Raw genomic sequence first — 17,074 nt, forward strand, 5'->3', positions numbered from 1 at the left:
CAATAAATCATCCATTGTGTTCAGTTCTCCAACTTCACTCCAGAAGTTGTACAAGCTCTCAGCTGAATGAAACTGCTCAGTTCTGGTAATTCTTCACACCTGACTTGTCAAGGTGAGCTATCCATGGTACATCGTACTGTTTTCTCTGGGGTCTCAGCCCCATCTTCCAGAAAAGATAATTTAGGAGTGAGGTTGTCTTAAACTAAAAATCTCCAGAGAACTTACTTCCTCTCACCACCTGTCATTCCTAAACTTTCACTTGTTTTTGCCTGTATGATAAACTACACTGTGACCATCATTATACAACCATCATTATACAAGTAGTGAACAAGAAGTGTGAAATGAAATGGGAAAAAATGGCGGCGTGAGGTGAGCCTCTGTACCGCTCCCCTGGAATTTACAATGAATCGGACAACAATAACTCCACAAAGGACTCCCTGCAGAGCAGACAGGCAAGACGAAGAGGCCAACTACTGAAATTACCTCCAGGTGGGTGAATCGCGTGAGCGGGGGAGGAGGGAGAGGAGAAGTGAGGAGACGTGGGCACAGGACACAGACCTAGCTCAGTGCTCAGAGCTCGCTGCTCCCGGGACTACCGAAGGACTCGGACTGCTAGGGCTCCGCTTATGGCCCACAGGGCTGAGGGGGCAGCATATAACACGGCTGAGTCCAACGCTCACTCACGGCAGACCCCGGAGCAAAGACTGAGGGAAGAGGGCTGAAATCGGTGGTTTAAGCCCTCACTGCCGAGCGGAGAATGGAAGCCTTAGGCACAGAGACTAGCAGACCCCTCCCTACCCTCCCAGAGCTTGCCCCGCACCCTCCTGCCCGGTACTAGAAGCTATAAAGTAGCAGTGTCAGATCAAAGGACAGAATATTTGCTGCTCTGAGAACTGTGGACCGCAGACAAAGATTCGCAGCTGAACTAGTTCCGGCAAAGGGGAGGGAGCTGTGGAAGCAGGACTGGCTGTGGTGGTGGTCGCCACCATTGCTCTGGGCCACCTCTCACATCTCACCCCGCCTCTGGCCCCACCTATCTGGGCGGATCCCTGCAGGAGTAAACAGAACTGCTGAAACAAACGGGCTCTGAATCTGGTGCAGAAAGAGCTTTGGGATTTCAAAAGCTCTTCGCATACCTATCAACCTGTTGCAGAAGCCACTCCTGTAGATGTCTAGGAAGAGAAATAGTAAATCAGTGATTGCCATGAATAACCAAGGCAACAAGATAGCTCAGAAAGAAAGTGAAGTCTCCAGAAAAGGAACTTAGAGATATGGAAATATGTGATTTAAATGACAGAGAATTCAAGATTGCAATTCTGAAAAAACTGAACGAGATGCAAGAAAACACAAGAAAGGCAGTTTAATGAACTCAGAAATACAATCAAAGAACAATGAGCATTTAACAAAAGAGATTGAAATTTTGAAAAAGAACCAAATAGAATTACTGGAGATTAAGAACTCAATAGAAGAAGTTAAGAATGAAGTAACCAGCTTAGGTAATAGAGTTGACCAGGTGGAGGAAAGAATCAGTGACATTGAAGACAGAAACCTGGAAATGACATGGATGGAAGAAAAAAGAGATTTCAGACTTAAAAGAAATGAAAGAACTCTACAAGAACTTTCTGACTCCATCAGAAAGATCAATATAAGAACAATGGGCATACCAGAAGGATAAGAAAGAGAGAAGGGAACAGAGAATATATTCAAACAAATAGTCGATGAGAACTTCCCAAACTTGTGGACAGAACTGGATGCTCAAATCTAAGAAGCAAATAGAATACCTAATTATCTCAATCCTGAAAAGCCTTCTCCAAGGCATTGTATTGAAGCTATCCAAAATCAACGACAAAGTAAAAATCCTCAAGGCAGCCAGGGAAAAGAAGACGGTAACCTACAAAGGAAAGCCCATTAGATTATCATCAGATTTTTCAGCAGAAACTCTACAAGCCAGGAGGGAGTGGAACCAAATATTCAAACTATTGACAGAGAGAAATTATGAGCCAAGAATAACGAATCCAGCAAAGATATCCTTTTGACATGAAGGAGAAATAAAGACCTTTCCAGACATACAAAAGCTAAGGGAATTTTCTAATACACGACCTGCACTACAAGAAATACTAAAGGAGACTATTTGACCACCATCAACGGGGACAATTTGTGGCAAACAAAACATAAAACGGGGGCCAGTAAAGGCCTGAACTGGAATATGGGAATGGAGAAAGTAAGCATGCTTAAGAAAACGGAATAATATAATTATCAAACACTCTTTTACATAATCTTAAGGGTAAGCACTCACAAAAATCCAGAACTGAAATACGTACTGTAATAAAAGAAGAAACAGAGGGAAACATCATAGAATACCACCACAGAGAAATAATAGACAACAACAAAAAGTCAAAGAAACAATGGAGACACAGCCTTTCCAGAAAACTAAAGATAGAATGACAGGAAATCCTCACATATCAATAATCACCCTAAATGTAAATGGACTGAACTCACCAATAAACAGACACAGAGTACCAGATTGGATCAAAAATCTAAACCCAACCATATGCAGTCACCAAGAGACACATCTCAGCTACAAGGACAAGCATAGACTCAAAGTGAAAGGGTGGAAATTGACACTACAAGCAAATGTTTTCCAGAGAAAATCAGGTGTAGTCATACTGATATCAGATGAAACATACTGATATCAGATGAAACAGACTTCAGGGTGAAAAAGGTAACAAGAGACAAAGATGGACATTTCATAATAGTAAAGGGGACTATACAACAAGAAGACATAACAGTCATCAATATTTATGCCCCCAATCAGGGAGCACTGAAATATACCAAGCAACTACCAACAGAACTAAACAGAGAAATTGACCAAAACACAATTATACCGGGGGCCTTAAATATATCTTTGACAGCTATGGATATATCATCCAAACAGAAAATAAATAATGAAATAGCAGCCCTAAATGACACATTAGATGAAATGGACATAATTGACATGTATAGAGCACTTCATCCTAAAACATTCGACTATGCATTCTTTTCGAGTGTACATGGAACATTCTCAAGGATAAACCATATGTTGGGACATAAAATCAGCCTCAGCAAATTTAAGAAGATTGAAATCATACCAAGCATATTCTCTGATCACAAGGCTTGGAAATTGGATATCATCTGCAAAAAGAAAGCAGCGAAAACCACAAATACATAGAGATTAAACAACATACTTTTAAAGAATGACCGGGTCAAAGAAGAAATATGAGGAGAGATCATAGATACATAGAAACATATGACAATGAAAATACATTCTACCAAAATTTTTGGGATGCAGTGAAAGCAGTTTTAAGAGGGAAATTTATATCATTACAGTCCTATCTTAAGAAACAAGAAAAATCCCAAATACATAACCTCATGATACACCTTAAAGAACTAGAAAAAGAAGAACAAATGAAACCCAAGGTCAGCAGATGAAAGGAAATAACGAAAATCAGGGCAGAACTAAATGAAATAGAGAACAAAAAGACAATAGAAAAAAATTAATGTGATAAAGAGCTGGTTCTTTGAAAAGATTTAACAAATTGACAAAACCCTTGGCTAGACTAACTAAGATAAAAAGAGCGAAGACACTAACTAACAAAATCAGAAATGAAAAAGGGGAAGTTATCACGGACACCACAGAAATACAAAGGATCACGCAAGAATACTATGAAAGACTATATGCCACCAAATTCAATGACCTAGAAGAAGTGGACAAGTTCTTAGTAACATATAGCCTTCCTAGGCTGAACCATGAAGAACTGGAAAATCTAAACTGACCGATCACCAGTAACGAAATTGAAACAGTCATCCAATAACATCCCAAAGCAAAAGTCCTGGACCAGATGGTTTCACTAGTGAATTCTACCAAATCTTCAAAGAGGATCTAATACAAATCCTGCTCAAACTTTTAAAAATATTGAAGAAGAGACAGTACTCCCTAACTCATTTTATGAGGCCAACATTACCCTGATACCAAAGCCTTGTAAGGACAACACAAAAAAAGAAAACTACAGACCAATATCTCTGATGAGTACAGATGCAAAGAACCTAAGCAAAATTCTAGCAAATCGAATACAATAATTCATCAAAAAGATTATCAATCACGACCAAGTGGGGTTCATCTCTGTGGCACAATGATGGTTCAAAATCTGCAAATCCATCAATGTGATACATCACACAAACAAAATAAAGGACAAAGATCATATGATTATATCAATTGATGCAGAAAAAGCATTTTGTAAGGTACAACATCCTTTATGATTAAAACATTTAATAGAATAGGTATAGAAAGAAAATACCTTAATGTAATAAAGGCCATATATGACAAACCCCTAGCTAATATAATAATTAACAGTAAAAAACTGAAGCCCTTTGCTCTATGTTCACGAACACGACAAGGCTGTCCCCACCACCTGTACTTTTCAACACAGTGTTGAAAGACCTTGCCAGACCAATAAAGCAAGAGAAAAAAATAAAAGGCATCCAAATTGGAAATGAAGAAGTGAATTTATCACTCTTTGCAGATGAGATGATGCTATATATAGAAAACCCTAAGGACTCCACCAAAAAGCTTTTAGAAACAATCAACAAATACAGTAAAGTTGCTGGCTACAAAATCAACGTACAAAAGTCCATTGCATTCCTATACACTAACAATAAAATCTCAGAAAAAGAAAGGCAAAGAACAATTCATTTTCCAATTGCAGCAAAAAGAATAAAATACCTAGGGATATAAACTTAACCAAGGATGTGAAGGATTTATACGCTGAAAACTATAAGACATTTTTGAAAGAAATTGAAGAAAACACAAAGAAATGGAAAGATATTCTTTGCTCATGGATTGGAAGAATCAACATAGTTAAAATGGCCGTATTGCCCAAAGCAATATACAGATTTAATGCAATCCCCATCAAAATCCCAATGGCATTTTTTAAAGAAATAGAACAAAAAATCATCAGATTTGTTTGGAACCACAAAAGACCCCGAATAGCCAAAGCAATATTTTTTAAAAAGAACGATACTGGAGGTATCACACTCCCTGACTTTAGCTTGTACTACAGGGCTACAATAATCAAAAGAGCATGGTATTGGCAGAGAAACAGACACATAGACCAATGGAATAGAATTGAGATCCCAGAAAAAAAACACATAAATATGGACAGATAATTTTTGCCAAAGAAGCTAAAAACATACAATGGAGAAAAGACAGCCTCTTCAATAAGTGCTGCTGGGAGAATTGGATAGCCATATGCAAAAGAATGAAACTAGACTGCTATCTGTCACCATGCACCAAATTCAAAATGGATCAAAGACTTAAGCATGAGACCTGACACAGTAAACTGCATAGAAGAAAACATGGTTACTAAACTTATGGACCTTGTGTTCAAAGAGCATTTTATGAATTTGACTCCAAAGGCATGGAAGTAAAGGTAAAATAAACAAATAGGACTATATGAAACTTAAAAGCTTCTGCACATCAAAAGAAACAATTGACAAAATAAAGAGCCAACCAACTGAATGGTAGAATATTTTTGCAAACAGTGCCTCCGATAAGGGTCTAATATGCAAAATAGACAAGGAACTCATGAAACTCAACAACAAAAAACAAACAACCCAATTGAAAAGTGGGCGGAAGATCTGAAGAGACATTTCTCCAAAAAGGACATGTAAATGTCAAATAGACATATGAAAAAATGCTCATCATCACTAATCATCAGAGAAATGCAAATAAAAACCACAATGAGATATCACCTCACCCCAGTCAGAATGGCTGTCATCAACAAGACAAATAATAACAAGTGTTTGGAGAGGCTGTGGAGAAAAAGGAACCCTCATACACTGTTGGTGGGAATGCAGACTGGTGTAACCATTATGGAAGGCAGTGTGGAGGTTCTTCAAAAAATTACGGATAGAATTACCATATGACCCAGCAATCCCTCTCCTGGGTATACCCAAAAAATCTGAAAACATTTATCCATAAAGACACATGTGCTCCAATGTTCATTTCAGCTTTGTTTACGGTGGCCAAGATATGGAAACAACCAAAATGTCCTTCGATAAATGAATGGATAAAGAAGTTGTGGTATATACACACAATGGAATACTATTTGGCGGTAAAAAAAGATGATATAGGAACATTTGTGACAACATGATGGATCTTGGGAGTATAATGCTAAGTGAAATAAGTCAGATAGAAAAAGCAGAGAACCATATGATTTCACTGATATGTGGTATATAAACCAAAAACAACAAAAGAACAAGACAAACAAATGAAAAACAAAAACTGATAGACAGAGACAACATTTTAGTGGTTACCAGAGTGTAATGAGTTGTTACCAGAGTGTAATGGGTGTGGGGGTGGGAGATGCGGATAATGGGGATCAAATATATGGTGATAGAAGGAGAACTGTCTCTGGGTGGTGAGCACACAATGGTATTTATAGATGATGTAATATAGAATTGTACGCCTGAAATCTATGTAATTTTACTAACAATTGTAATCCCAATAAGTAAATAAAAAACTTACACTAAAATCCAAAGGAAAGTTATAACAATCAGATTCTGCTAAGACGTTCATGTCTAATACTGACTTAATGTGTTTCCACTTCCAGGATATTTGCATTTCAGCAGAACTCTGCCTTAAACTCATATAATGAGCTTTCAATTACAGATTCTCAGTCAACTTTGCAGGCCTAGATTTGAGAAAAAGTTCATTTTTCATGCATCTTTAAACACGTCATGAAACATTTATCCTGTCTGTTTTACCCTCTCTGGTTCAGAATTTACCTGAGACATAGAATTGTATGCTTCTCTCATCAGTGCCAACCTTGTTTACAGCTGTGCAGTAATATATACCAGAAATGTTGCTGGTCAATATGGTCAGGGTGCTCAGAGTCTAAAGAGAGAAAAGAGATTCATTAGTCATAGTTACAAGGCATTGTAGATATTAATGCCATTCATCAAATATTTCTGATTCTTACCCCTTTCAGGCACATAGTAGATTTTCCTTCCTGAATTCCTTCTGGTTCAGTGCGGCACGTGACTTATTTCTTGCCAAGGATTTGAGAATGGCAATGATGCTGGTCTTTTTTTAAGCTGGAGCACTTTGAATTGCTATGGTTAAACCCTCCAGAGCGCTTTCTTTCCAGCATAACAATCAGCAGTGTTTGAGATAATGGCTAATCTGCCAGCCTACATCTCTAAATGGCTACAATTATTAGGTTGGTGTTAAAGTAATTGCGGTTTAAAAGGTTAAAAATAATTGGAAAAACCACAATTACTTTTGCACCAACCTAAATTTAAAAAAAAAAATCTCTACTTCTGATGAGCAATTGAATATATTGCATGGGCAAGATATAAACCTTTGTGGTTTTGAACCAATCAGATTTTGGAGTTGTTTGTTTCCATAGCATAATGGGGGGCATCCTGACTAATGCATGAGGCTACCTGGGCAGTAGGGCTGTATTTATTTATTCATTCATTCATTTAACAAACATTTTTTCAAGGTCTTCTTTGAATGTTGATCTCTTGGAAAGGGCTGAAAATAAGAAATTATCTAATTTCATGTGGAAACTGATATAAATATAGAATCTTTCACAAGCCTGCCATATGGGAGTTAATTTCCCTAGTCAGCATAAGTTTCAAAATATTAACAGGTAATATTTAATACTTTGTACTCGGTGTCGGGCACAAGGATAAGTATTTTATATTTTCTATCTCATTTTATCTAATTTAATAATCCCAACAACTCTATAAAGTAGAAACTATTAATAATACCTTTCTTGAATGATGAGGAACTAAAGCTGAGAGAGGTGAAATACTGAAGGCCATGAAGCTCGGAAATAATGGAAGTGACACTGAAATCTAGAACTATAGTTTGACTGGAGAACCTCTGTTTTTCACCACTGTATTTTACTGCTTTGGAAATTAAAGGAATTCAGAAGAGATAATAATCATTCTGGCTAATGTAATAATAATAATAATAATAATAATAATAATAATAATAATAATAAATCTATGTGAAGAAAGTTGAAAATCCAAGTCTCATTTTTTTTTAACCATTAGAGTTAACCTCTTTCCCACTAGTCTTTGGCTTAGAATGTCTCAGAAATCTGAACTATCTGTCTTCCTCTTTTCCTATCCATTGACTGTCATGGAGATAATCAGTAGAAAATAATTTTAAGGTGGATGGAGAAGATGAAAGAGGCCTAGATAAGCAGGCTCTGAATAAGTAGGCTCTGAAAAACAAAAAGTACCTTATTATCTAAGAATGGGGCACAGGTGAAAATTCAGGATTCTATTGGCAAAAATAAGCTTTGTCCTACTTGCCTTCTGTCATCAATCATATTTCTTCTACAACCAGCTTACCAAGAGGCTTATGAGGAAAAGATATACTCATTGATATTAACTAGACCAAATTATTTTTTTCTTACGTGTCCTATCTCAAGGTATGGATTTAGTTGAGAATAATCAATTTGGATTCAGGTCATGCTCATTACCAGAGTCTGACTGCTTAACAATGTTTTCTTTTGAGGATTATGGCATCTGCAGGGTCTGTCATGCAGATCCTGAAAAAGAAAGTTAAGTGACTACTTCTTCAGCTGAAGATGCCCCATTTTCCTATGTTGCCATTGACTGGGTAGGAACACCTGGACTCCCTTACAGTGCTAGTGTACAGTGTCTACTTTCACAATTATTTATCCCCATTATGATGATGTAGTTTTGGATTTTGGAGAGAGAGAGACAGAGAGACAGAGAGAGAGAGAGAGAGAGAGAGAGAGAGAGAGAGAGAGAGAGAGAGAGAGAGAGAGAGAGAGAGAGAGAGAGAGAGAGAGAGAGAGGGAGGGAGGGAAGGAAGGCAGGCAGGAAGGAAGGCAGGAAAGAAGGCAGGAAGGAAGGAAGGAAAGAAGGAAGGAAGACCTGAAATAAATTTTATCTTTAAGATATACAACTGTATTAACTGGTGTTTTGAACAGTGGGTGTGGTTATCTAATCATTCTCTCATTTTTTTGTGTGTGTTTTCTATTTTTTCTGCTTTTTAGCTCTTTTGAGTTCTTTGCTTGGTTTATTTTTCTTAATCCATTCTTTTCTTCTACTGGTTTGAAAACTATACCCTCTCTTCCTATTCTTTTGGTGCTTATCCTAGTGGTTTTCCAAAATAATGTCTAAAACTAACATCATTATCCCTATCACCAAATAATATAAGGAAATATATAACATCTTAATCAGATCAATTCTCTCATATTTTAGATTCATTTTTTTCAATGATTTAATTTTTTATTTTTCCAAATTCCAAAAGTTAGATATTAATATTATTTTATGAAAAAATATTTGTTTGGATATAACTGCATATTGATCAATTTCTTTTCCATCACTCTTCCCAGAATCATGGACCTTCCTTCTGAGATTATTTATTCTCTTATTGAAATAAATTCTTTGGCAAGTCAAAAAAAAAAAGATATACAACTGTATTTACCACTGTGAGACATGAACAATTTGATATGACATACTGGACTAGGAGTGATACGGGCCAACGAGTAGCCCCCTCCCGAAACTGAAAAACTTTTACGTTTTCTTTCCTATAGAAAATTTAAGTTTCCATTCATCCTTATGTTTCCGTTTCCCCAGTTTTTTAGCTCCTATCCCTGCTTTAGATAATTACCCTAAAACTTCTGATTCATACTTGTTGATTGTAATCGTTGAAGCCTAATGTTCTCTCCTACCAGTTCCGGGCCTAACTCCTGGACAATTAACAACACCTGAACGGATTAATTAAAATCTATTTTTCCTCATTCGTGGGCCTGGGGGATGCGGAGGATGCCCCAGCAAGGTTACCAGTCGCAACCAAAGAAACCAACGCGATCTTCCAGGCGGATCTCAAGACCACTTCCTCTCATCTGAGAACAGTTAGGGTGAGACTTCCATGAATCCCCCAATAGGTAGGGACAGCTCTACGCCCCTGCTCAGCAGAAAGCAGATACAGAAAACAAGACCTTCTGTCCCTCAAATTCCCATAGAGATTTTATGGGGATCATGTCTCTCAAGCGGAAAACAAGGCAGGCAGTTAGAGATAGGCATCGGGTTTCTGCATTCCTTCATGTCCAACACAACCCACAGAATGATACGGCCCATAAAAACCTTCCCTCTCCACCCAAAACTTCCCCTTTTCATTGTAATTATCTACCCCTATGAAGAACAAATGGGTACAAAATACCCAACTAGATTAAACCTGCCACTCATACCTGCGCAGTAAAGGCCACAACGACCTTCATTTCACCTGGGCCTCATTATACCATCACATTATAATATCATACATATGCCTGGAAATTCATTAATATCATTATAACAGAATGAATTCTGGGAAGTAACATGTGCAGTCTAAAAAGTTGAGGTAATTGCCTCTTGTCAATCACAGGTGTCAATCAAGAGGTCCCATGCCAGGAAAGGAACAGTCCATTCTGGAGGAAAAAAAAAGGATAAAAACTCCAAGTGCTCACCAGTCTGAGCCCTTTAACCCTTTTGAGCCTTGCCTTTGCTCGGGGCCCTCTCCAAATCCTTTGGAGTGTACTATCTCTTCTAATAAACTACTCTTTTACCACTTTAGTTCTGTGTCTTGTTCAATTCTTTGCTTGAGATGCCAAGAACTTGGACACCATGCCGAGAAAAGCACACTCAACAAAAACAGCCCACTCTCCGGTAACAGGAGTAGGGGACCTGGATTCTAGTCCCAGTTCTACCATCAATTGGCTAGAGAACCATTACCTCTCTGGATTTCAGTTTCCTCATCTGCAGAGTGTGAAAAATAGTCAAGATGAGCTCTTAGGTTTCTTACACCTCCTACTACCTGTGCTATTCCCTTTAACCTAGACAAGCTACCTACTGAGGTATCACACAATTAATACATAACCAGAGCTGGAACAAAAATCATTTTGAGGGAGGATGTAAATTAAGCCTTAAAAAAGAATTTTATTTTGTTTAACTTTAAATAAGATATATCAGCCCATCTAATCTACGACAATGGAAGCAAGAATGTACGATGGGGTAAAGACAGTCTGTTCAATAAGTGCTGTTGGGAAACCTGGAGAGACACATGCAAGAAAATGAAGCTGGACCACCTCCTTACACCATATACAAAAATAAATTCAAAATGGCTTAAAGACTTAAATATAAGATCTGAAACCATAAAATATCTTGAAGAAAATATAGGAAGAAACTTCATGGACATTACCCGGAGTAAGATTTTCACTGATATATCCCCTCGCACGAGGGAAGTAAGAGAAAAAATAAACATGTGGGATTACATCAAACTAAAAAGTTTTTTCACAGCAAAGGAAACCATCAATAAAACAAAAAGGGATCCTACTGAATGGGAAAAGATATTTGCCAATGATATATCTGATAAGGGATTAATATCACAAATCTATAAAAAACTTACTCAACTCAACTCCAAAAAAACAAACAACCCAATTAAAAAATGGGCAGAGGACTTGAGGAGACATTTTTCTAAAAAGGACATACAGAAGGCAAGAAGACATATGAAGAAATGCTCAACCTCACTAACCATCAGAGAAATGCAAATAAAAACCACAATGAGATACCACCTCACCCCAGTCAAAATGGCTATCATCAATAAATCAACAAACAACAAATGCTGGCGGGGATGTGGAGAAAAGGGAACGCTAGTGCACTGTTGGTGGGATTGCAGATTAGTGCAGCCACTATGGAAAACAGTATGGAGGTATCTCAGGAATCTGAAGATAGAACTACCCTATGATCCAGTAATTCCACTCCTAGGCATCTACCTGGAGAAATCCAAAACTCCAATTCAAAAATCTGTATGCACTCCTATGTTTATTGCAGCACTTTACACAATAGCCAAGATATGGAAACAACCGAAATGCCCATCGGTCGATGACTGGATTAAGAAGCTGTGCTACATTTATACAATGGAGTACTACGCAGCCATAAAGAAAAAAGAAATCTTATCATTTGCAACAACATGGATGGATCTAGAGAACATTATGTTAAGTGAAATAAGTCAGAAAGAGAAAGACAAGTACCATATGATCTCACTTATATGCGGAATCTAAAAAAAAGAATATGTGTATGAACTAATCAGAAACAGTTTTGGGGACACAAAAAACCGAGAGTTGTTAGATGGGCGGGGGGGAGGGTGTTGGGGATGGGGGGAAGGGTGAAGGGATTGGGGGGCGGCTGGTGACCCCAGGATGGCCTCAGGGTTTTTTGAGAATTACTTTGGGGAACTTATTCAATAGTGTTTGCGGATTTTGTTGGGTGTCCGATGGACATGTGTCCTGTTTGGGAGACCACCTCAGGGATGCTGTGGATGCCTGGTCATGGCATTGTACACCAGAGACTGGACATTAATGAATGCCAACTATAATTTTATGTGTAAAATGTGATGGTTCGGTGTGAGGTCGGGGTGGTGGTGGATGGGGGGAGGGGGGTTCACGGTGTGAGGGATGTAAAAATAAAATAAAATAAAACTATAAAAATAAATAAATAATGTGGGGACAAAGCCCCCAAAAACAGTTTCCAGGCTCTCGGCCTCACATAGAAAGGTGCTGGCTCGGGTAGTAAATGGCCATCAACTGTGATCAGATGCCAGCAGCTGTGGCTAGTTGGCCGTCAGCTGTAACCCGTAAGCCATTGGCCACTAATATAACGGCTGTGGCTACGCTAGCAGGAATGGAATGGGGGCTAGCAAGAAGATGGTGGCTGGCAAGCGCGGACTGCTGTTAGGCAGATTATGTAGATCCTGCTTCCTGTGTCTCCATCCCAGCCACCAGCGAGAATATATTGGTTTGACTCCCCTATCTATGGCTCCGTGGGTGTTCCTTTTTGGCCTTACCGTGTCCTGCGTTCTTGGGCGGGAAGTGGGAGTTGAGACCCTGCACGACAAATGGCGCAGCGAGCAGGGTCCCCCGCGTGACAAATAAATAAATAAATAAATAAATAAATAAATAAATAAATAAATAAATAAGACATATCACTCAAAAATCTTCCTCTACCCAATTCTCTTTCTCTCCAAGATTTGTCTCCAAGCTAACAAATTTTGACCTCACTCAAAATTGTCCCTTGAGCACTCTATTGGGTAATGCCTTATGGTAAGATGAATTTTGATCCTCAGGACTTTTGCCTCCTGTTAAGTCCCATGAAAATGTTTCCACATGACAAAAGGGAGTTTGCAGGTGGAATTAAAGCTGCTAATCAACTGACCTTAAAATAGGGAGATTAGCTTGGATTTCCAGGTGAGCCCAATGTAATCACATGGGTTCTTAAAAGTGGAAGTGGGACACAGAACAGTTAGAGCAATGCAGCATTAGAGGGAGGCAGAGCAAGATTCAAGGCATGAGAAAGATTCAACGTGATGTTGCTGGCTTTAAAGTTAGAGTAAGGGGGCCATGATCAGGGGATGTGGGCAGCCTATAGAAGCTGAGATAAACCCCCAGCCGCCAGCCAAAAAGGAAATGTAACAGCAGTCCTACAACTTGAATGAACTTGGAAGCAGATTTTTCATTAAAGCCTCCAGAAAGAAAGGCAGACTTATCAATAACTGGATTTCAGCCTTGTGAGACTCTAAGCAAGAGATCCAGCAGAGCAACACTTTATCTAGACTTAGGACCCACAGAACTATAAGATAATACATTTGTGTTGTTTTAAGCTTCCAAGTTTGCTGTAATCTCTTACAGCTGCAATAGCAAACTGACATACATTCATTGCTCTTCGTAGTACAAGAGAGTGGTGTGGGGACAGAACACCAAAAAGCAGTTTCCAGGCACTCGGCCTCACATAGAAAGGTGCTGGCTCAGGTAGTAAATGGCCATCAACTGTGATTGGATGGCCAGCAGCTGTGGCTAGTTGGCCGTCAGCTGTAACCAGTGAGCCATTGGCCACTAATATAACTGCCGTGGCTACGCTAGCAAAAGAGAAAAAATGGGGCTAGCAAGAGCGAATTGCAGCGACAGAGAAGCGGATTCCGCTGGTGAGAATATAGGGATATGACTCCCCTACTTATGGCTTTGTGGGTGTTCCTTTTTGGCCTTACCATGTCCTGCGTTCTTATGTGGGGAGTGGGAGCTGAGACTCCGCCGGATGCCCTGCATGACAGTGGTCTTTAGAATTGTGACATCCTTGGTACCTGAACTTCACCTTCCTCCTCAACACAAGCAAGTCCTAGACCTCCCTTTGCAGCCTTCCTCCTGTGCTCAAAGCTGGGATACCCAAGCATCCTCTCAATCAAATAAGACCTGTGTAGAAACAGAATGCCCATAAAGAGTAAGGCCAAATTCATATTATTCTAGAGGAAAAATGACTTCATAAAAGATGCAGATGTTTCCATAGATGTTTAGCATCTTTTATTCGAAATGCATGGTGTGATTGTGAGTGTGAGCACATGCGCACGTGTGTGTGTGAAGTGTGTGCATTTGTGCTTGTGTCTATTTTAATCCAAAGGTGATAGTGTTCATTATTTTCAGTCTGGAACTCTGAATTAGGCCATTTATGAAAACCTATGTGCTCACATAAAATTTTAACAGCTAAGCATAAAGGTCCTCAGGCCTGGTCAACAAAAATGAGCTTTGAACAGAGCTTCTAATCTTCCAAGGCTTTAGTAGAGCCCTGAAAAGAATTTGCCAACACAAGTCATTGTCCCCATCCCCAAATTTGAACGTTCTCTTTACCTTCCCTTCATCTAATAGTTACTAACCCACAGGAGAATTTCATGCAATCATGTTAGGTATTTCCAAATATTTGGGGTTTTCCTAGATATCATGTTGTTATTGATTTCTAATTTAATTATGTTCTCATCAGAAAACAACCTCCATATGATTGCATTTATTTCAAAATTTTTGAGACTTGTTTTATGGCTTAGCACCTGGTTATCTTGGTGAATATACTGTGTGCACTTGCAAAGAATGTGCATTCTGTTTTTTGGGGCGTGTAGTGTTCTAAAAATATCAATAACCTAAGGTGACTGAGAACATTGTTCAAATTTTCTGTCTTTACATTATTTTTGTGTAGTTGTTCTACCAATTCTGAGAGAATATTAAAACCTACTTTGTAGAACTTTTCATTTCTTCCTATAACTTTGTCAGTTTTTGCTTTGTACATTTTGAGGCACACACTTGTGATTATTATGTATTCCTGATGAATTGACCTTTTATCATTATGAGGGCCCCTTCTTTTCTCTGGTAACACTTTTGTCATGAAGTCAATTTTATCTGGTATTAATAAAACCATTCCAGCCTTCTTATGATTGCATGGTATATATTTTAATGCATTTATTTTAAATCCATCTGCATCATATTTAAAATGTGTCTCTTGTACACGGCATATAGTTAAGTCTTGCTTTTTTATCCATGTATCTCTGCCCATTCATTTCAGTGTTTAGCCTATAAATGTTTAATATAATTATCGTATGGTCATATTCAGATTTAACATGTTATCATTTGTTTCCTATTTGTCTTCTTTGGTCTTGTTTCGTTGTTCTTCCTTTCCTGCATTCTTTTGAGTTATTTGAACATTTTTATAATTGCATTTTAATTAATGTAATAGCTTATTACCTATTCCTCTTTGAATTATATTTTTATTGTTTTGCTCTATGGATTACATTGCGCATCCTTAAATTTTCACAGTCTTTATAGAGACAATATTGTACTGTTTCATGTAAAATGTAGAAAGTTGCCACCATATAGGTCCATTTCACATCCTTGGATTCCCATTTCTATGACATAGTTGACATATGTTAGTTATTAAAAGGGCAATATAGAATACAGACTAATTCTAGTCTTTACCTTCTAGAAATGTTTTAACCTACTGGGGGAAAAATCAGAAATGTGTATTCTATCAATCTTTTATGGGTTTATCTCAAATCCAGACTCTTTTGTGAAACCCTTTAATCCCCAATCCCAGTGATAGCTTTCTACTCTGTGTTCATTAGTATCAGTAATAATAAGCAATAATATCTATCCTTTAATAAGCACCTCCTACGTATCAGGCACTGTGCTAAATTACTTGACATAATATCTCACTTATATTTCACAAGATCACTGACAGGAAGGTTGTCCTATTTCCATTTTATAGGAAAGCCTACTTAAGAAAAGGAAGCCTACTTAAAAGAAGGGTTACATGACGAATTCACAAGGCCAGTGAGTGGCAGAATATAAGGATAAACTTGCATCTAGCTAGGTTTTCCCATTGTCCTGCAATTTGATGATGAGTACACACTGCCTTTTTGTTAGTTATCACTGAACTCATATGTGTCTTATTTTCCCAATTGTATTTTAAGTGTCTGTAAATATGTTCTTGTTTGTCCATATCAGTCTTAATTCATTGCCAAGAAAAGAACCCATTGTTTCAACTCTAGACTATTACTTCTGCAAATGTTCTACTCTTATTCGTTTTTTTTAACTAATTAATTTTAATTTCATTCTTTATTAAGTACTTACAGTATGCCAGTCATATTCTAGTGGTACAGCATTGAACAAAGTGGGCAAACAGCCCTAATTTCATGAAACATCATATATTCCAGAGGTGGTGTATGCCTCAGTTTTTCTATATATAGGAATTATGGAAATAACATCTTCCTTATACTTAATAAATCCTTCATTAGTGTTGAAAAAGCTCAGTATGATCAAAACTCCCAGAGTCTTAGACTGAACAGTAGAGGAAACTGCCTCTGACCTCTGGAGGAACACCTGCAAGATAGTAGAGCAAACTGCAGTCTGGAAGTAGGAAAAATTCTGCTAGCTTTTAATCAAATTACTGTAGGCAACTTGCTTACTTCATTATATAGAAATTGGGAAGCCAGATTCAGAGATGTAAGCAGTATATACCCTGCATAGCTCAAAGGGGTGTTACATATGAGAAAACAATTGAAGTACAAATATAAGTGTACCTTGAGAAAATAAAGTAGTTTTGAACAACAATGAGGTATTTTTTAAAATTATTATTACAAAATGTCAATGAGGAAATGTGAGCCCACCATGCCATATCATTCGCCCAGTTGAGATTCTGG

At 38.0% G+C, this 17,074-nt stretch overlaps 1 protein-coding gene across 2 annotated transcripts in view; it reads right to left on the reverse strand.

The window, feature by feature from the left end:
- LOC308494672 (vascular endothelial growth factor receptor kdr-like) overlaps positions 1-17,074 on the reverse strand; it is a 334,242-nt gene that overhangs the window by 134,196 nt on the left and 182,972 nt on the right. For both annotated transcript variants that reach the window (XM_081042530.1, XM_081042529.1), the window contains one exon: positions 6,823-6,931. In XM_081042530.1, coding sequence (XP_080898656.1) covers positions 6,823-6,931 — 109 coding nt within the window. The remainder of the gene's footprint in view (positions 1-6,822; positions 6,932-17,074) is intronic.

Source organism: Rhinolophus hipposideros, assembly GCF_964194185.1.
Source record: "Rhinolophus hipposideros genome assembly, chromosome: X".
Lineage (NCBI taxonomy): Eukaryota > Metazoa > Chordata > Mammalia > Chiroptera > Rhinolophidae > Rhinolophus > Rhinolophus hipposideros.